Below are 20428 nucleotides of genomic sequence, written 5' to 3'. Positions count from 1 at the left end.
CACACTAGTGTTTTGGGCCACTACTGTACAATACTGCTGTACTGTTATTGCAGGAGGGGTCTCCATGGAGTACAGAGAAGGGAGAAGCCTGAAATTAAGACAGAATTTGAACACTGTGGGGACATTTCTGATTTAACACATTTTTGGAAATGCGCAGGTGTCTGGGTAGGAATGGGCTGGGAGGAAATATACTGGTGTTCAAATCACTCCCGGCAAATATATACAATACTATGTAAATCTTTATTTTCTTCTTGTTTTGCAGCCATTTCCAATGCCCTTAGAGTCCATGATAGTTTTCCCACTCAAATGCTAAGAGCCAAGAGGGTGTCTTAACATATGCTTTAGAACAGGGAACCCTCAGTTTGATGGGTTTTCCCTGACTTTCATTGTGGTGTGCAGCTATTCACCATTTTACTCTGGCTTCCCTACCCCACCGTTATCTCTGGTGCTTAGTTTGTCTGATCCATGAGGATATGAGTGTCTTCCTTAGAAGCCCAAACAGATGCCACACACTGCATCTGAGAAGGAGTAATGTCAGGGTGATCTCTGTAGCTAGCCTCCTTCTCCTCTAGATAGCACAATCCTATGATATTGTCACCAGATTCCAATTCATTGGGTGGAGCACAAGTTTCCCAAACCATCCCCAAGTTAGGGGAGAAGGTCAGATGCCAACATCTCATCTAGGCTTCTTGATGAGATTTTTCATATTGTATTTGCTCCTGCTGTGTCATGGAGAAAAATACACTAGTCAAAGGTAACTGGGGCAAAGGCTCCAAAAGTTTATTTCCTTATTTTTAATGTACTGAAGATGATCGGTGCTGAGCTGTCAGCTACAACATAAGCAGCAACTGAGCAGGCTTCCTTCATGCGGTTCTTCATACTGTCCAAATAATGTGCTTTGACTCTGCAATGGAAGGAGTACCAAGAGAGGCAAAATGGTATTTTTCTTCATGGCCCACTCAATTCTTGTCCCTGAGAATGACAACAAGGGCTCTTCATTTGGGGGCGTGGTAACTAATGAAGAGGACAGAGCAATCTGGATCAGTTGATAAACGGGGCGCAAGCAATGTATGTTTTAATTAGGTTAAATATAAAGGTATACATCTAGGAGCAAAGAATGTAGGTCACAGTTACACAGTGCAGGACTCTATCCTGGGAAGCAGTGATTCTGAAAATGATTTGCGGGGGAAGGGAAATCATGGTGAACAGGAGATCTCAGTGTGATGCAGTGGCCAAATGGGTTCACATTGTAAAGAGAGTGGTCACTTTGGATGGGCTATTACCAGCAGGAGAGTGAGTTTGTGTGGGGAGGGGCGGAGGGTGAGAAAACCTGGATTTGTGCTGGAAATGGCCCAACTTGATTATCATACACATTGTAAGGAGAGTGATCACTTTAGATAAGCTATTACCAGCAGGAGAGTGGGGAGGGAGGAGGTATTGTTTCATGGTCTCTGTGTATATAATGTCTTCTGCAGTTTCCACAGTATGCATCCGATGAAGTGAGCTGTAGCTCACGAAAGCTTATGCTCAAATAAATTGGTTAGTCTCTAAGGTACCACAAGTACTCCTTTTCTTTTTGCAAATGGGTTAATGACATCCTTAGATGCATAAACAGGAATCTCAAGTAGGAAGAGAGAGGTTACTTTACCTGTGTGTTTGGCACTGGTGCAACCATCGCAGAAATATTATGTCCAGCTGTTCTAGTGTCCACAAATCAAGAAGGATGATGATATTGGTTCAGAGAGGAGCCACAAGAATGATTAAAGGATTAGAAAACCTGTCTTCTAAAGATGAATACATTGAGCTCCTTGAGTTTATTTTAACAAAGAGAAGGTTGAGGAGTGACTTGATCACAGTCTATAAATACCTACAGGGGGAACAAGTATGTGATAATGGACTCTTCAATCTAGCAGAAAAAGGCATAATATGACCCAATAGCTGGAAGTTGAAGTTAGACAAATTCAGACTGGAAATAAGACATACATTTTTAACAGTGAGGGTAACTAACCATTGGAACAATTTATCAAGGGTTGTGATGGATTCTCCATCACTGGCAATTTTTAAAACAAGACTGGATGTTTTTTCTAAAAGACCTGATCTAGGAACTATTCTGGGACTGTTCTATGGTTGTGTTGTACAGGAGCTCACACTCAGTGATCAGAAAGGTCCCTTCTGGCCTTGGAATCTCTGAATCAATCTCTGTGGTGGTCGTGAGCACATGTCCACTAGCAATGGTTCTGAGACCCAATTCATTCCGGCACAGATCCACCGAACAGCCAACAGCTGATAATAACTCAGTAACTATTGACATATACTGTCTTCAGACAGCATCCTAGAAGAGGAAAGGCTTCCTAGCCAATTAGCTATCTCCTGAGCCAGCCAGCCACCCAAACCCAGAATTGGATTATTGGTTGTTTAAGTGCCAAATTGTTCAATGCTATACAGGACACAAGAATAAAAACAGTCCCAGCCCCAGAGAGCCTCTGGGGTTTCTTCTTCTACCTTGGCCAAGATATAGAAGTTATAGCAAAAAAGCATATCTTAATTACTATTAATTTTATCTTTACTTCAGATTCTTCAGGTCACTGCCATATTCCTGAGCTCAGGACCTGATTTGCATAAAAAAAATCTAGCTCATGCTGGAATAGCTGGTTTTGAGAACGGACCAAACTTCATGCATTGATTACAGAGACTTCAGCTTTAAATCAATGGTCGGGGGGTGGGAAGGAAAGAGAAAAACCTGCTAATGATGAACTGGGGACAATGGTTATTTGCAGGGCTCATGTATCATACAAGCAACAACTGTTTCCAAAAAGGCTTCATTTTTATTAACGAGCCCTTGGCCAGCCAAGGGACTGATGTCTCCAGAACAAAAGCTGTTAAAAGGGAAATTTATGGACTGGTTTTGATAGTGTGCACATGGACGCCTGCCTCCTTTTGTAAACCATGGCTCTTTAATAAATCACATGAGTGAGCCTGAAAAGCAAAAGCCAAGGGTGGCAGCTGGGAGGGATGGCCTAAAGGCCCCTTTGCGGACTCAGCAATTCAGATGTCACCTGGTTCCTTTGCATCTCCTAGTCACTTCTCCAGAATCATCTCATGAGAGAAGAAAAACAAGGAGACATGATCCCCAAGCATAGCAAGGTTCTGCAATAAACATGCTCAGTTTTTACAGTAAAATGAACCCTCAGTCCTCACCAACTTTGGGATCTGGATGGGGAGAGACTAAAGCAGGAATGACTTAATAACTTGCATGATAAAAGAGCATGGCCCCTGGGAATCTGCCAGCATCTAATAGCACCACATGGTCTTTGAAACACAAACATTGTGCAATTCAACATTTCCCCAAATGTCCAGTGAACTAGTCCCCATCCCCTCCTAAATTCACCCAGATGGGCAAAGGATGAAATCACTAGTTAATCAGCAGTGTAAAAATTAAGCACAATTCCTGACATGCAGGCACATGGCAGTCTCTTGTTGGGATAATGAGAGTCACTGACCCATGAGAAGCTGTCACTCAGCTAGTAATCTGAAGCAGATGGCGTGAATTCATTGGCCATTTAATAGCCAAGCATGTCTCCTTTTCTGCATGAGGCATTCCCTCTGGAGTGGGGTGTGTGTATATGGACAGAGAGGGAGCACAGAAACGTGAACATGTTCTCCTCTGTTACCAGCACAGGACAGCCTTGCTCCTTGTGCATCATCCCACTACTTGAAATCAGCTGGGACATATTACTAGCAGTCCCCAGGTCTGAATTCCTTGGCAGGGGCTGGAGGAAGGGCCTTATCAGTGGGGTGAGGGTAGCCTTGGCTCTGGAATCCAATTACTCCATTGGTTTGACAGAGCCAATTTGTTGACCTGGAGGGTGTGTTGCAAGATTTACCTGTTTGCTCAGGCTTACCCTGGCTCAGTTGAGTTCCTTTGCAAGTTGGGGGGAGGAAGGAATTCTTTCCTAAACTGACTTTGCTTAGTTTTGTTCTCTTATTTGTGGTGTTGCAAGGCAGTTGTAAATGCAGCCAGCAATTGTGACAGGCACACAGAACTGAGTTAGTAACCTTGCCTCTGTGTGTGTAAACTGGTGTCTATGAAGGAGCAGCTGGTGATGAGCGTATATGGTATGTAGGGGCATTTTGCAGTTTGCTCTGTAGATTCCTCCTCCCTCTTTGCTGCCTTTCTAGTGCCAGGACAGTGCGTGAAAAAGAGAACCCAGTGGAGATGCTCTATTTGAAGTATCCTTTTCTCTTCTTGAGAAAACCTGGGGTACTGTTTTACAACATCTGAGGGGAGGGTAAGATGCATCCTGTCTTCATATTTTGCAGAGGAGGGTTTTCTCCCCCCAGCAAAATATGACCATAATTTTTCCATTTTATGCTACCTCTGAGACTGTTCCATCTTGGGACACAAAGTTAAAAGACTTGCTACCAACCCATGCAGGCTACTGAGGCTGAACTCAACAAAGTACATATGAATGTGAGAATGCATTGGACAGGTGTGCCAAGGTGATGAGAGCACAGCAATGGGGCTTTCTGGACACAGTGACCACAGAGCCATTTCCACTGGGCACAATATCAACGCAACCAGAGAATAACCAGTAAGTCAGAGCAAAATTGGTAGGAGTCCAATCACCATTGCAATAGAAATGTTTATGAAGCATCATCTGGGTCTCTCTTTTCTCTCTCTCATTCCTAGTCGAAGATCAAAAAGTACAGGATGCAAAAAATTCACTCCTAAGCTGAAACCAAAAGCCAGATCCTGAGACCATGAAGACCGCAACTCCTGCGCTCAGCACTTCAGGATCAGACATCCGGCCCTTCATGAGGATGCACCAAATAGGAGTATTTAGTGAATCAAACATTTTGTGGGTGCTGGGAGGTTTGTCTTCATCACAGCCTTGCTGTCGGAGGGGGGGTGGTTTTTCTATGGCTTTCTTTTCGCTCATGGCTGCGCTTCTGAGCTAATTATGAGGACCACAGCTGTGCTCTTGCTGACACAGAAGCACGGCCACTGAAGTTGTTCCCCTGAGGGAAGATGGGACATGAGGTTTGCCTGCAGCAAAGAAAGAGAGTAGAAAGCCGTACAGTGGAAACGGTGCACGCATCACCACCAACATCCTAACTACCTCTGGCAAGCCCGCTCCCGTGGGGAAGCTCTTGCTGCTGGATTCCTTGTTGATTTTGGCAGCTTGCCGCTGTAGCTGGGATCCTAGCGGTCACCGCTCTGAGGAAGCGCGCTCAGCTGCGGCACTAGCTGCCCGGCACAGAGGAAGCTGCTGAAAGAAATCTCACGCACTGCCGGAGTCCCCGATGATGCGGTGACACATCAACTTCACTCTTCCAGGAATTATTTCCTATATAAAGTTATATTACCGTTAAGCAAACTAGAGAGATAAGGTGCGTGAGGGCTTGTCTTTTATTGGGCCAACTTCTGTTGGCGAGAGAGACCGGCTAACCAGCTTACACGGCGGCCAAGAGCCCTGTGGCACCCTACAGACTAACAAACGCATCGGAGCAGGAGCTTTCCGGAGCGACTACCCGCTTCTTCAGCGGAGGCAGACTGTAGGAATACCTGAGCCCCTTCTGGCTAAGCGCAGAGGTAGGGGAGACAGGCTGGCACCGCCAGGTGGGGCAATTGACAGGCAGAAGCATGGTCCCGAGGTTAGGGGACGCAGCAGTCAGCCCCGGTGGGGGGTGGGTGGGGGGGGATATTAACTGGGAGAGCAGAGAGGGAAAGGGGACCCAGCAAGACGGGAACCCAAGGGGACGGGATGACCCCCGGGGACGGCTTGAGAAACCAGGGAGTGCCCAAGGCAGCAGGCAGGGGACCCCCCCTCCCCCGCCGGGTGGTGGGAACAAACCAGGCGACCCCCCCAGAAGCGGACCCGCGCGGGGTCCCGCAGCGGGGGGGGGGTTGCGCCAGGGGCTCCCAGCAGCGCTGTGCGGGGGGGACCGGCCCGGGGAGCCCCAGGGGGGTGGGGAGGGAGGACCCCGGAGTAGCGCCCGGCGGGGGGGGACCCCCCGCCCCGGCCATAGGCGGGCGCTGGGGAGCGGAGGCCCCGCCTCCCTGGGGCGGCCGGGCGGGGGTCGCCGGGCCCCGGGCTCTCGCTCCCGGGGGGCGGGGCGCTAATATTGAGCGCGCGTGCGGAGCTGCCCGGCCGACGCTCGATCGCCCTCGACCCTCCGCAGCCACCGTACCCGTTACCGGCCCGAGCCCCGCGTGAACGAGCACGTGACGTTGCCGCTGGGCGGCGGCCCCCACGTGACCCGCCCACGCTGGGCGGTGGCTAAAAATAGCCCGCCCAGGAGGCGGGGCGTCTGGCGTCAAAGGTCAGTAAATAGTGGTGACGTCAGGCGTCCAAAATGGCGGAAGGGTGAGAGTAACGCAGAGCGGGGGGGCGGTGCCTTGGCGGTGGGGGAAGGGATCTGAGGGGGGGGGCGCCCTTGTGTGGGAGGGGTGGGGGGCAGAGCGGGGTGGGAAGGGGTTGGTCTGTGCGGGGAAGGGAGTAGTGGGGGTAGGAAGGAGTCTGGTTATGTGAGGTTGGGAGGCAAAGGGGCTGGGGGGGGCAGAGGGGGTTGGGTGGGAAGGGAGCGGGCTGGGGGGGCAGAGGGGGTTGGGTGGGAAGGGAGCGGGCTGGGGGGGGCAGAGGGGGTTGGGTGGGAAGGGAGCGGGCTGGGGGGGAGCAGAGGGGGTTGGGTGGGAAGGGAGCGGGCTGGGGGGGAGCAGAGGGGGTTGGGTGGGAAGGGAGCGGGCTGGGGGGGAGCAGAGGGGGTTGGGTGGGAAGGGAGCGGGCTGGGGGGGAGCAGAGGGGGTTGGGTGGGAAGGGAGCGGGCTGGGGGGGAGCAGAGGGGGTTGGGTGGGAAGGGAGCGGGCTGGGGGGGTGAGGGTAGGAGGGAATTTGGCTGTATAGAGGAAAGAGTGTTCTGGTGTGGCAGAAACCATGGGAGAAATGGAGAGTATGTCTTGTGATGGGGGTTGTTTCTCTCGGTTGGGAGCAGGAGAGGCTTAGAAACATGGTCTGGTTAAAATCCAACCAGTTTAAAAACCAGCCAGGTCTGCCTTTCTCACTGTTACTGACTCTCCCTGAGATGATTAAACTAAGGGGGACTGACCCCTCTAATTTCCCTGCTTCCTTTTGGGGTTGAGTTTATTCTGCGGGGCCGCAGAGATGGCTTAGTTCATACTGTGGGTCTCGTGCCACAGCCTGGGGTGCAATGTGTGGGCTGGAAATGCTGCAGGGGTGGTTTGCATTTAATTGCAACCCTTATGGATCTTAAACCTTTGAAAGGAGAGTTGCTGGGTAGGAGGGGTAGATTCTTTGAAGGCCCAAAGGGTTTGAACAGAGCAAAGCAGTGGCTGTAGCTTTTACACATGCTGGGGTATGTATGTATGTATGGTTTAATGGACTCCTTGGTGTGAATTTATAATGTGAAATTCACAATTTCAGCTTCATATGTTTGTCCTGTAACAGGGAAGATGGAGGCTGGTGGAGAAGCTGGTTGCAGCAAAGCTACCAGACTGTCAAAGAGAAGGTAGGAGGTTGCTTGTATGGAACAGGACAAGCTATTGCTTGAGGAAAGCTTGCATCTTCCCATAGAAAAACACAATAGTTTATTTGGATTTCTCAGTCTTCTTGTGGGTTCTTCTGTAACCCGAGCAAATCAGGCCCAGTAAGGAGCCTCTTATAGGGGTTTTCTGTTTTGCTGTGTAATCCTCTTCCCTATGGAAATTCTTCCTGATTTCTACATTGTTTTTTAAAGTAACCTATGGGACTGAGTCACTCTGTGAATGTCCTTTTCTCCCGCTGGATTGTAGCCTGGTGTTTGACATACGCTGGGCATTAGCCATGATGTGGGTATTATCATCTTCAATCTGCCTACATGCTCTCTGTTGCCTTCTAAAAATGCACTTAAGCAACTATGCAGTTCAGGGGTAAGGCAGCCGTATTGCAGTGCAGAACTTTATTCCGTCACTTATGATTAGTATAAAGTAAGCTGTGAAATGTTGGGTTGAGCCCCTGATAGCAGAGAGCGTGGCTACTCTGCAAAGTTATGAATTATCTAGTGGCACTTAACCTAAAATTTCCCTTCTTAACAATGTCGTGTGAGATGCCCTGTACTAGCCAGTTGCTGCAGTTCCCCCCAGAGCTGGCTGTGTTTGTTATGAGAGGCTTTGGGATCCTTTGGCCTGGAGAGTCCTGTGTTAATGTAAAATGTTGTTCTAATAATTGTTCAGTTCATTACTTCTATGTTACCATCTACTCTTGGGGAAAATCTGTTTACTGGAAAGTTTTAACTTAGTCTTATCCAAACAGAAACCCTGTCCTCAGATGTTGAGCTGCGAAGAGTCACTTGAAAGCTTGAACTAGATTGTAGTTATAGATCTGCACTTTGGAAAGGCCTCCTGTTCTGGAGGCAGTGGGGAGAAGAATGCCCAGAGCATACTGCCCCCCACAGCAACTTGCAAAGGCATGAGACTGAGAAGTTCAGCTACACTATGATTGAAACTAGGCAACATGTGACTCATCCATATATTTGCAGCTTTCATTCAAAGGCTATTGAAACAATAATAAAGGAGCCAAGAAAAAGTGTGGTTTAAAAAAAAATAAAAATCCGATCGCTTTGCTATGTCTAAAGTTATCCCTGTAGATCTGTGCACTAGCGACAGCTTTTGTTAAGGCCCTGTCAGCACTACGGCATCGATCACCTCTAAACAGTCTGGAAACGTGATTACAGCACTGCTGTTAGAATGTGCGCTGGCGTGTCCATGACAACGAAGGAGCCAGGCTTTAGCCTAATTGTCTGCCAGGGTTAAAATGTGATTTTTTTTTTTTTCTATCTGCACTGGTAAGGAAGGAACATGTTGTAACGTGGTCTGGGCATAGTTGTGTTTCTCAGATGTGTTGTAAACATGATTATTTCTATGGCGTTGGTAGGGCCTCACCTGCGAGAGCCCTGTCATCTCCACATACAGAATAGCCCCTCGGGTTAGAGGCCTCTGTTGTTCCAGGGTTTGTGCTGTCTCAGATATTCCTAGGGTGAAGATGGACTTGTGTGAGAATCTGGGGTTGATATACTCTGTGTCCCTCTGTCTTGTAGTCCACGGAAGCATTGGAGTTCATGAAGCGGGACCTGACTGAGTTCACCCAGGTGGTGCAGTATGATACAGCATGCACCATTGCTGCCACGGCCAGCGTGGTCAAGGAGAAGCTGGTTGTAAGTAACAGCAGGCAAGCCACGACTCTGCCTCCTGCTCTCATTAGAGAGTAGAGCTGGCTGTCAAACAGGATTCTGGCAGTACACAGACTAATCCTTTCAGGAAATGCCTTTATAGCATGACCTGAAATCACATCGCTCTTGGACTTTGAATTTGAACTCCCTTCCCTAATGCAAAGTGTCTGTGATGACCCTAAGTGATTCCCTTGTTATGGCTGCCAGGACTGTTTGATGTCAGTGCCCCATTGACAGTTGTCAAGATCAGACAGGGGAAGGTGCATGCTGTGGCTCCCCGAAGGGCCAGCTTCTTCCTTTCCATTTGTGACTCTCAGGGCGGGGGGCCTTTTGGAGCCACAGGCCAGGTTTCTGCACAGTAATGGCAGATGTTGCAAGGGGAATCCTAATTTCCATTTGCTTGAGGCTGGGGAAGCTCTTAGCTGAGAGTGGGACTGTGTGATTAGGGGTGGGAGGAAGATAAGATACCTAGTTGGATCTGCATTTCCTGCTTGGAGACTGGGTGGAACTAATTTCTCTCCTACCCTCTTTGGTTCCCCATTCTCTTTGCTGTTGTGAGGCTTGGAATCAGCTTCACCCTCTGCCTACCTGTGCCACCAGGTGAGGCACAGAATGTTCTGCCTAGGTGTCAGGATAAGCCTGGAGATGGGTTCCCTTTTCCCAGACCCAAAGGAGACCTTTGCCCTGCACAGCTGTTACCATGACAGCACAGCTCCCTATCCTCTCCCCAAACCAGCCACTCTTACCTGCCCCCCACCCCACAGCTCAGGCTAGTTCCCTGCCTATCTGTTGCCATCACCCTGACTAACCACCTACCCTGTCCCCCTGCTCATCTCAGGTCAGCCTGGACTGCACAATCCCCCGCTACCACCCTTTAAGAAGAGAATTGTCCCTCTTTAAAGGGACACTGACACTGGAAAAGACCACATGGGACTGTCTGCAGTTCAGGCACCATTGTTTAGATCATTCCCTTGTCTTTCTCTTTGCAAAGACGGAAGGCTCCTCGGGCACGACTGAGAAGGTGAAGAAAGGACTCGCTGACTTCCTGGGTGTCATCTCAGACACGTTCGCTCCTTCGCCAGATAAGACCATCGACTGCGATGTTATAACGCTGATGGCAACACCCTCTGGTACTACAGAACCGTACGACAGCACCAAGGTATGTGCTGAGCAGTGTTCCCTTTGGTTTTTCCCCTGCGTGTGTGGAATGAATTTTGTTATGTGCACCAATATGGAGATGATGTGTGACATGTCACTTTCATATTGGTGCATATAACAAAATTCATGTGGCAGTGGTGGGGTCAAGGGGTTTGGAGTATGGAGGGGGGCTCAGGGTTGGGGCAGAGGGTTTGGGGGTGAGGGCTCTGGCTGGGGGTGCGGGGTTTGGGGTGCAGGCTGCCCCAGGGCTACGACAGGGAGAGGTGCCTCCCCCCGTCCCAGCTCTCTGCCCCCACAGCAGCACCTGGGCTGTGGGGAAGAGGTGCCACTCCCCGCCGTGGCAGCTCCGGGGCTGTGGAGCTGCAGCCTGCGTGGCGTTTAATAGGCTGCTGCTCGGCCGTGCAGCTTAGAGGGAACTTAGGTGCCGAATGCCCCTCACTGCCTGCTGGGTGGGAAACGCCTTAGCTCCCACCAGGGATTTATGTGACAGACCCCCTTCGTCACTGGGCTCAGCTGCTGCCCCTCATGCTAATGGCTGTCCCTTCCCGTATGTGTTGTCTCTTGCAGGCTCGTCTCTACACCCTGCAGTCAGACCCAGCAACCTACTGCAATGAACCGGATGGTAAGCTGAGATGGGCGGGAGGGGGAGACATTGAGGTGTTTGCGTGTGTGCTGGTGGTTGGTGGGTCTCAGGGTTGGGTTCCCAGTAGACGAGTGCCCTCGTGACCGACCGCCACCACAGCTGGTTTCGTGGGCTGCTTGTTGGCAAAGAGGCCATGTCAACTGAGTTAACTTCGCAGCCTGTGAGTTGACCCTGCCCAGGTGTGGCTGAGGCTCCATGCCCTGCGCTATGTGGGAACCTGCAGAGCTGCTGCCTGATTAACCTGTTCTGGGATTTTGGAGCTGGGAATCCAGCAACTGACAGTGTGCCAAAGAGTGAATGCTGACTCTCGGTTCCAGTAGATGCACATGGGAAGGGCAAGGCAGAGCAAGTGGTGTGTCTGAGATGGGGTGGGGAGTGGGTGGGCATGGATGCAACCCCTCCCCCCCCACACACACCTACCCAATGTGCAGTTATAAAGGGATATTCTCAAGGACACTTCTAGCTCCTCTCAGTCCCCTGCTTCCTCATTGTGACCCTGCCTCTTGTGGGTGGGGGCTGGCTGTGGATCCCATCAGTGTTTCTCCATGAGTATGCACCTCGGGCTGCTTAGCCAGTGAAGTGTGCTTCCTGCTCACTTCCTTAGGACTCAGGTTGTTGCCTCTGTGATGCCCCTTGCTGTCTTACCCTGGCCCCTTCACTCCAGTGGCCTGATCGCACCAGATAGCATGTTTCCCCTTAACTCCCTGTGTTTCTGTCCCTGTCTCATTTGTTCCAAGGACCTCTCTCTGCTTCCCCCATGCAGGCCCCATTGAGCTCTTTGAGTCCTGGCTCTCGCAGTTTAACCTAGAGGAGAAGAAAGGGGAGATCTCGGAGCTGCTGGTGACCAGCCCCTCCATCCGGGCTCTCTACACCAAGATGGTGAGGTGCAGCCTGGCTCCTGCACTCTCTCATGGTTGGGCCGGCTCAGACCTTCCTGAAGCCTCCAGTGTGGGGGAGTCAGGGGAGATATGAGTAGGAAACTGTACTCCTTGGGCTCCAGGGCCTGGGATGGAGGGAAATGGCAGCATGCTTTAGCCAAGCAGGGTGGCCTGTGCAACTTCGCTGCCAAGTAGCTCATTGGGCTCTTCTTCTCTGCCTGTGGACTGCAGTATCGCAGGTCCGGAGCCAGTTGTCATATGCTGCTCTGGAGCTGTCTGGCCTCTGTCTGTCTGAGCATCTTGGTGAATCCTTGTGTAATGAGTCTCCAGCAGATGTTTGACAGCAAGTCATCTGCATTCTGAAAACGCAGGTTGCTTATGTAGGGCACAGTCTGTCCCAGGAGTGGTTGGAGCCAGGGGCGTATGGGCACTGTGGCCAAGTCATGAGGAGGTTGAATGAGCAGAGGGAAATCAGTGCTGTCTAGTGGTTAGGGCAGGCAATTGCGAGTTTGGATGCCTGGGTTCTATTCTCTGTAAACTGGTTAAGCTGCCCCACCTCTGAACAGAGTGATAGTCAGTCCAGGGAGATCAAACAGTTGCTGATGTTGGTAGATTGGCAGCTCTTGCCTGAAGTGACCTAGAGTGGTGCCCGGTGATCTAAAATAAGAGATTTTGAGTATTGTCTTATCAGGAAGATGGGATTGGGATATGCAGAGCAAGGACCTGTGGGTGGGAGCAGTGGCCTAGTGTGGGAGACCTGGGTTTCCCTGCTGTTCTCTCCCCAGGTCTGCAGGGCTGGGAGCGTTGAGGTGGTGCAGGTGGCCTGTCATAGGTGGAAGGGCTGCTCACTCGTGACCCCTTTACTGTGTCTGCTTTATCAGTCAGTGGGTTCCAGTGGGAGCCCCATGGAGTTGTTCTCTGCCAGAAGGATAAAGGGTTTGCAGCAAGAAGGCAGAGGAACCCCAAGGGGAGTGAGGTCAGAGACTGCAGCGTTCCCAGGCTCTCCTTACTGAATTCTTCCCTCTCTTCTTTCCTTCCAATGGTCCCAGGTCCCAGTGGCTGTTTCCCATTCCGAATTCTGGCAGCGCTACTTCTATAAAGTCCATCACCTGGAGCAGGTGAGTTCCAGCGGAGGGAGGCCTACCCTGCAAGGAAGCTAAAGTGGGGGGTGCAGTTTGGTGAGGAACTGTGCAAAGGGGCTGTTACTCAACATGCACCCTCCGATCAGAGGGAGGGTTGCTAGCCCCTGAACAGCAGCAGAGAACTGGGCTCCCTTCCCCAAGTCTCTGCCATTAGTGACAATGCTGTAGGGAACTTGCAGGGGTTGGAGCTCTGCACACCAGGGCCGGGATCTGGGAGGAGATGGTGTGGGCACAGCTCCTGACTGCAGCTGCGAATTCCCCACAGGAGGAGGTTCGGAGGGAAGCTCTGAAGCAGAGGGCGGAGCAAAGCGTGCATCACGAGGAGCCAGGCTGGGAAGAGGAAGAGGGTAAGTCAGATGGCCGGGAAGCCAAGAGAGAGCTTCTGAGACCCATGGTGGATCTGGGAAGAGAAAGGGTGCTGTAGAATGGTTCCTGCTAATTGTCATGAAACCAGTTCCCCAATCCAGCTGCACCACCCTCCCCCGCCCTGCCATGGGCTGTGTCTGTATTCGGCTTTGTGGCCCAAAATAGCCCACTGCCGCTATCGGCTGCACCATGCTAATGCCGGTGGGAGCCCTAGCACGGGCAAGGTGAATGCTCCTGGCACCAAAGTGCTGTTTAGACTTGCTCTGAACAGGTTTGGAGGGAAGGCTGGTTAAAACGCTGGGGCTGCCTACTTTATAGGACTGACTCCTGCCACAGTAGTTTGAGTGCTTCCCAAACCTGGATGGTTTGATCCTCTCAGGTCCCCTGTGGGATCATCCCCATGTTACAGTTAGGGAAGCCAAGGCACAGAGAGATGAAGTGACATGCCCAGGGTCACACTGGAAGTTTTGGGATGGAGCTGGGCATTGAGGACTCTCTCCTGTGTGCGTTAGCTCCAAGCTGGGCCTGCTGCTCTGGGGTGCTGCCTGGACCAGAGCACCCACTGGCAGGAAATATGTGGCAGGGAGGCTTAGCGGGGCCTATTCCCAGAATGGGTAGGGGGAACGAGCAGACTGTGGTGCTGATGCTGCTCCCAGCAGTGGCTGTGTTTGGGAAGGGAGGTGCCCCTTATCAGCAGTTGTTCTCTGCTCATTTGTACTTCATACAGAGGTGCTGAAATCTTTTTCCATTTCCCCCCCCCCCCCCCACAGAGGAATTTTTGGGGATGTCGCCCCTACCTTGTGTGAATTTGAAATCTCCAGAAGAGGGAAAGCAAACAACATCTGTCCCTGCAGCAGCTGCTCCCCTGACCCTGGAGGGAAGTCCCATCCCCAGCATAAAGGAGCCAGCAGAGGAAAGCTGGTCTGGTCTTGCTGCAGTCCCAGCCCCGGCCCAGGTGATCCCGTCTGAGAGCAGCGAGAGTGTCTCCCTTGTGACTCAGATTGCAAACCCTGCCTCTGTGCCTGATGCACGGTTACAGACTGGAGCTCAGCTGTCTGGGGCCAGGGACCTCTCCCAAAGGTTACTGGAAGCTACTTCTGAAGAGCAGGGCTCCCAGCCAAAGCCAGCAGAGTCTGCACATCCTCCTACAACCACTCAGAAGCTGGCAGTATCTTCAGAGCAACTGGGCTCTGTGGGGCTCAAGGAACAGGCAGAGAGCAAGCCAACGGGCCAGATAGAGACTCTGAAAGAGGACGGGCTGACAGATTTACGAGTCTTTGAGCTGAACTCAGACAGCGGGAAATCCACTCCCTCCAACAATGGGAAGAAAGGTGGGTAACTGCTGTCAGCACTGAGCCATCACCGGGGACCCTGCCCTAGGGAGCGAAGTTCTCAGGGGAACGGTGCCTGATTTATAATGGACACGCTTTATTGCTCTGTGTCCTGGGTTCAGCCGAAATGAGCCTTGAACTGTGACTCGTGGGTGAATAGCTTGTGAGCTGGAGAGTGTGCTGAACTGGTGAGCTGTCTGATGATCCCACGTTGGGAGCCTTTGATTATTCGCGTTCCATGTGTTGCTGACATCGCCAACCCCCGAGCTACACCCATCTACCCATGTATGCCCACACAGGCAGATCTTGAAGTGGTGCAAGTTCTAGAGCAGCCAAGTAAATGATTTCTGCGTCAGTCCTGAACAAACCTTTCCCAGCTCGCTGCCCAAGGCATACCGAGGGGCGAATATGGATTCTCTGGCTTTTTAGGGACTGCAGGGAGCTCCGGGAGGGAGAAGGGTGTGCTGGATCTGACCCTTCAGTGTGATGAATGGTGGCGAGCTGGATTGCCTCGCTTCTCATTTAGAATCTGTAATATACAATTTTGCCACCTTGGGGCGTCAAACTTTGCAACTCAAGTTATTGACAATCTGTGGTCAGGGTGGCCTGGGATCGTGGTGTAGCTGTGGCTTGTTCATCTCGTTCTGAAAGCCTTAACTCTGCTTATCTCTTTGAGGCCCCTAAAAAGCCAGAGTGCAGGGTCTGGGGCGTCAACAGTTAATGATGGTGAGATTCCACCATCAAACCCTTAACTTGGGGAGAAAGGGAAGAGTCTTGGCAGCAAGCCAGACACAGGCATGGGGTATGAACACCGCCCTGAAGTGAGCTGCATGTCCCCTGACTGTGTTGGCCTGGCCCTAAAGGTACTGGTGCCGCTGGAAATACCTCTGAGCGACAGGCAGCAGGACCTGGGAAGGAGGCTTAGTATGTTAGATGTGGATTTATACTGGGGAAGGGAGTCCAATTAGAAGAAGAAATCTGAGTTTCCCGACAGGACACAGTAGGGCACCCTCTTCCCCTCCTTGCCACCCTTGGGGCTACAGAATGCCAGGATGGTGGCAGGTACTTGGTGATGTGAAATTCTTCCTTCCTGAGAGGCCCCATCAGTAACCTGGCCTCTGGTCAACTGGGAGCACCCCTCTCGGCCCAGAGTGTATGGGGGAGAGGGGATGTTAGCTGGGTCATGGTAATGCTGAATGCTGGTGTAGCTCTTGTCCCCTCTTACCTGCTGCATTTGCTCTGTGACTTGTCTGGGAGTAGGCCTGGGTAGAGCTCCCCTTCGCTCTCGCCCCCAGCAAACAGAAGTGACTCCGGACACAGCGGAAGTCCGGGTCCGGTTCAGCCCAGACCTACTCCCTACCCTCCTCCACCTGCCAGTAGTGAGCTCAGGACACATCGCGGGAGGGCATGGCAGATTTCCCCATCCTGCTCATCTGGCTTCTTGTCTGCCTCGTAACGTCCTTGTTGGCATCTCACTAATGGGTCAGAAATCCATGCACGCAAATGCTCGTGGAGTGTGTCCTCAGCATGCACATACTTTGAAGAGGCTCCACCTGGAGACCCTGAGCACTGTCGGTATCATCTGGAAGTTTGCAAAGACTTGGTCGTGCTCTTTTATCTCAGGTCCCTGATAGTTAGCGGTTAGTCAAGCCTGGAGGTAGGTGGCCTTGGCATACCTCAATCTTGCTGATACTGTGGCTAGGTTGAGTTGGATTCTGTGTTACTTTGCACATGCCCTGTGGCATGAGCCAAGTCTTCAGCTCTCGGAACACCTAAGCCAGGAGACCTTGTCTGTTTAGTGGAGTCTGGGGTGAGCTGCTTCGGGGACCCTGCTTTGCTGTTACTAACAGCTCGCTGTGGAATAGCAAGGCCAGAGGAGGGGAGAGGCCTTTTCGCTAATCCCAAACCTTGGGCCCCCAAAGCTGGGGCGGTGAGCTGGCAGGAGCCAAGTGGGGTGATCTTGGGCTGATGAAATCTGTTTCACTCTAAAGAGCCAGGGACCCTGATGTAAAATATTTGAGAAACACAGTGCATCATCAGGTCCCACCAAAGCCTTTCACGTTCCCATTTGCTCTTTGCCTTCTAGAGGGCTTAACCTCAGTGTCCTGTAATTTCAGGCTCCAGCACCGATATCAGCGAGGACTGGGAGAAAGACTTTGATTTGGACATGACAGAAGAAGAAGTGCAGCTGGCACTCTCGAAGGTGGAGGTGTCCGGGGAGGTAAGAGACACGGCGAGCTGGGCATGGTAGCGCTAACTTAGCAGAAGGTCCCTCCCAGGACAGACTCCACCATGCACTGTTGTTTTCAGTGGCTTCTCATTGCACCTGTGCATGAGCACAACCACTGTTGGGAGCTTCCGGCCTGGGTCAGCCGCCAACTCCTGGCATGGAGCTGAGTGGAGAGTGATCCAGCGTGTTGGAACTAAGGGGAAATTCCTGGGCTCCAGAACAACCCCCATCCTCTCTGCAGACAGCAAGGCAGTGTAGCACAATGTGCTTTAGAGAGATACGGGGTTTGCTGCTTTCCTTGCCTCTCCTCACAAAGAGATGCTGGGCTGGGCAGCCAGCTAGCAGCTGAATAACCAGAATTCTTCGCTCTCCAGCAGTGGGGACCCAGGGCACAATAGAACAGCCTTGCAAGAGCCAGATGTGGATCTGGGCTCTTGCCTACAAAAGTCATGGAGGGACTAGCTAGAGAGAGGGAGGGGATTAACCCTTTAAACCAGGGCTTTGGAGCTCTGCACTGGCTCCGCTCCAGGCAAAAACCTGCAGCTTCACTGCTCCGGAGCTGCTCTGCACTCCAGCTCTGGGCTCCACTCCAAAGCCCTGCTTTAAACACTACTGGGACAGTTACTGAGAAAGGAACACTTGTTTCCCAGAAAGTGAAACTGGAGCAATCAGGGTGTGTTCTGTGTCTGCCAGGCTTTGCACTGACTTGGTTGCCTTGTCTGGCCACTAAGGGCTAGTCCTACGTTACCGTGCTACATCAGCGCAGCTGCAGCGCGTCTGGTGAAGATGCCCTTTGCCGACAGGAGAGCGCATTCACATCAGCATGATGACTCAGCTTCCGCCTCTTGCTGAGGTGATGTCGGCGGGAGAGCGTCTCCCACCAACATAGCACTGGTGTAGACAGCGCTTAGTTCACTGTAACTTGTGTTGCTCCAGGGGGTGGCTCTTTCACACCCGAGTGACATAAGTTACAATGACTTCAGTGGTAGTGTAGACAAACTCTAAGTGTCCAGTGCTACCGAAAGCACCTGGAGGCAGATGGCTGGTGTATTATCTAAACCGACTGATAGATGTCTCTCTCCTGTTTACAGCTGGAAGATGAAGAGTGGGAGGACTGGGAATAAGGCGATTGCTTCCTCTGTGTGTGTCACAGGCTCATTCCCACCATCCAATGTGAATTAAATCACAGATCGACTATTCCTTTCATGTGTAACTGTGCTGGGGTTTTTGGTTCCAGGCTGGAGGAGTTCCATCCCTGCTAAATCCTAGGGGTAGCTCAAACTCATGACCCATTCAGATGCCGGAAGAGGTGGTAGCGGGTGTTACACTAATACGCATAGGGGTACTAGGGAGGGGGGTGCATCTTCTCACTAGGTCCTAAAGACCAGCAGGGTTGAAACTGCCTGCCCAGATTGAGGCCTGGGGTGGGTGGCAGGTCAGGTGGGGCCCTGGGATCGAACCGGGCAGAACACCTGGCAGGACTGGTCTGCATTGGCAGGATGTCAGTTTGCTGACTCTACTTGTGTGTGAATATAACCTACAATACAGCAGTTTAGAAGGCTCCTCAGTGCGAATTGTTCCTGTTCGCTCATTACTTCAGACTCCAGGCCAGACTAACTCTGAGAGCGACCCCCGAAGTGGGACTGACCAGAGGCTGGCGATGCAGCACTGGAAGCCCCTTCGTATTGCTACACTTACCACTGTGAGGAACGGCAGTTGGCTGGAGGCTTTGATCTAGAGCCAGGCTTCTCTAGAGGGGAACTATATGTTGCCCTGCCTCTTCCTGAACCATAGCCTGGCCTGTTGTCTTAGAAGCTGCTACAGAAATCCCAGCACTTCCTTCTGTTTCCTTGGGATGCAGCTTTTCAGTTAGAAACCCAAACTCCCAGCTGCAGGAGCAACAGCCTGCCTCCGAAGGGAGTCATGTCACCCTCCCCTGCTTTGCTATCTGCACTTCCTCTCTCTGCTCTGCTGGGCGATGAGCACTTTTAATTGTCGTCCTTAATTCCTCAGGCAATGTCCTGATGCTTGTAGTTTTCTCCTGAATGGGCTTTTCTGAGCAGGCAGTGGACCTGGGTCAGACCCAGGTCAGAACTGCCCCATCTGTGTGCACCAGCCACCCGGCTTGGTCACTTAAAAGACCCAATGTAGGTACGGTGGCCACCACTTAAACATTAGCCTTTGCCAGCAGGTCCCACCACTCTTTGCTGTTCTATGTAAAGCGGGAGGCAAAAGCATCTTGCACAACAGATGCTACCTGGTGGCAGGGGCTGGTCACTGTAGCCATTGACTTTGCTGCTTGAATCCCCCTCCTGAAATCCACCCCTCCCTTCCGCCTCCTTGGCAGGACCTGCCTGTCCCCCACGCACTCCAAACATTGCTAAATCATCTCTGCTTCTGTTCAGCTGAGCCCCCTGCAAGGCTCTGACTCTTTCTCCCACCCCTGTTGACTGCTGTAGACCCCCTTTTGGTCTGTCATCTCTGTCCATGGGGGGGTGTTCCTTTCTCTCTTTGTCCTTCTGATCTGTCACAAAATGCTGCTCCCCAGTGGATGTCACCAGTACACAGTTATCTTAAAGGGACAGCATCTACCCCACTGTCTCTGGCCTTCAAACTATTGGTTTTATCCATGGTTTCTTTAGATCATTCTGCTTCTTTAAGGGCCAATTCACTGGGGCTGTGGGTTTCCCTATATTTTTAGACGGCACTAGCCTTCTGGGGTCTTGGAGTGTTAATTTTCTTATGGGGAGATTCTCCAGTGGCAGCAGCAGCCCATGTAGGTGTATCGAAGGTGGCTGTGTCATCCAGATCCCTGTCTGAGAGCCTGTCTGTGCCACAAAGCCCACCAGGTCCAGGGACCAACCTACAGCATGGCTCCAGCTTGTCATTGTAGAATTGATCAACAGGGTCTCTAAGCCATGCTACTGCCTAGCTCTGTCCTAGCGACGCAGGTAAAGTGCAGTTAGGTCCCCTCTATACTGAGATGGAGCTAAGTCAGGAGACATCCCTGTCGTAACTAGGTCCCCCAGTATGGCTGGGCCCTTTGCCAGGAGACTGGTGGCTCTCTGGAAGTATCTGAGACCATGTCATTTTCTTGGTGCTGCACCAAGAAAGGACCCCTTGTATATACTCCTGTCCCATTTAAGGGTGTGGTTCCTGGCTGGAAGCTCATGTCCCAAGGTTGAAGCTGGGAGAAAGCGCGGAGCTTGCCTTTCTCTTTGTAACTCTTTCGTTAGTTAATTAACCTCTTGGTTATTTGTGCAATATTCTCTATTTTAAATTATACTGCATCTCCTGGGAGCATTTTATAGCTGGGGCAAAAGAAAGATTCTAACAGCTGTTAGTTTTGTAATGACAACTTTCTCCTGAACCTTTTACAGACTTGCAGTTAACAGAAATTAAAGGAATTCTACAGAATCAGCTGCCTGCGTTGGGTTGTCTTTATTTCCACCACC

The 20428-nt window shown here is 51.5% G+C and overlaps 1 protein-coding gene across 4 annotated transcripts; it reads left to right on the top strand.

Moving 5' to 3' along the window:
* The first annotated feature begins 5341 nt into the window (after positions 1–5341).
* BSDC1 (BSD domain containing 1) lies at positions 5342–20393 on the top strand. 4 transcript variants are annotated; one of them, XM_084652416.1, is made up of 11 exons: positions 5342–5593; positions 7467–7527; positions 9094–9210; positions 10217–10384; positions 10951–11005; positions 11790–11905; positions 12954–13022; positions 13312–13393; positions 14183–14743; positions 16861–16964; positions 18065–20393. In XM_084652416.1, exons 3-11 carry the CDS (start codon positions 9115–9117, stop codon positions 18095–18097), a joined length of 1284 nt encoding a protein of 427 aa, XP_084508542.1. In that variant the 5' UTR covers positions 5342–5593; positions 7467–7527; positions 9094–9114; the 3' UTR covers positions 18098–20393. The 4 variants fall into 4 exon arrangements, with proteins under 4 accessions (XP_084508542.1, XP_084508540.1, XP_084508539.1 ...); XM_084652414.1 differs by lacking the exon at positions 5342–5593 and adding an exon at positions 6329–6368; XM_084652413.1 differs by lacking the exon at positions 5342–5593 and adding an exon at positions 6349–6368 and having other exon boundaries at positions 7443–7527.
* The last annotated feature ends 35 nt before the right edge of the window (positions 20394–20428 follow it).

The sequence above is a fragment of the Lepidochelys olivacea genome (assembly GCF_965140295.1).
Source record: "Lepidochelys olivacea isolate rLepOli2 genome assembly, chromosome: 19".
NCBI classification, from domain to species: domain Eukaryota; kingdom Metazoa; phylum Chordata; order Testudines; family Cheloniidae; genus Lepidochelys; species Lepidochelys olivacea.
The sequence above is the reverse complement of the archived record's forward strand: the minus strand, read 5'-3'. Positions and strand labels throughout refer to the sequence as shown.

Bases quoted from the DNA above. Each gene is read 5' to 3' on its own strand.
- BSDC1 (XM_084652413.1), top strand. The intron at 7,528-9,093 runs GTAGGAGGTTGC...TCTGTCTTGTAG, and splicing joins ACCAGACTGTCAAAGAGAAG to TCCACGGAAGCATTGGAGTT. The intron at 16,965-18,064 runs GTAAGAGACACG...TCCTGTTTACAG, and splicing joins AGGTGGAGGTGTCCGGGGAG to CTGGAAGATGAAGAGTGGGA.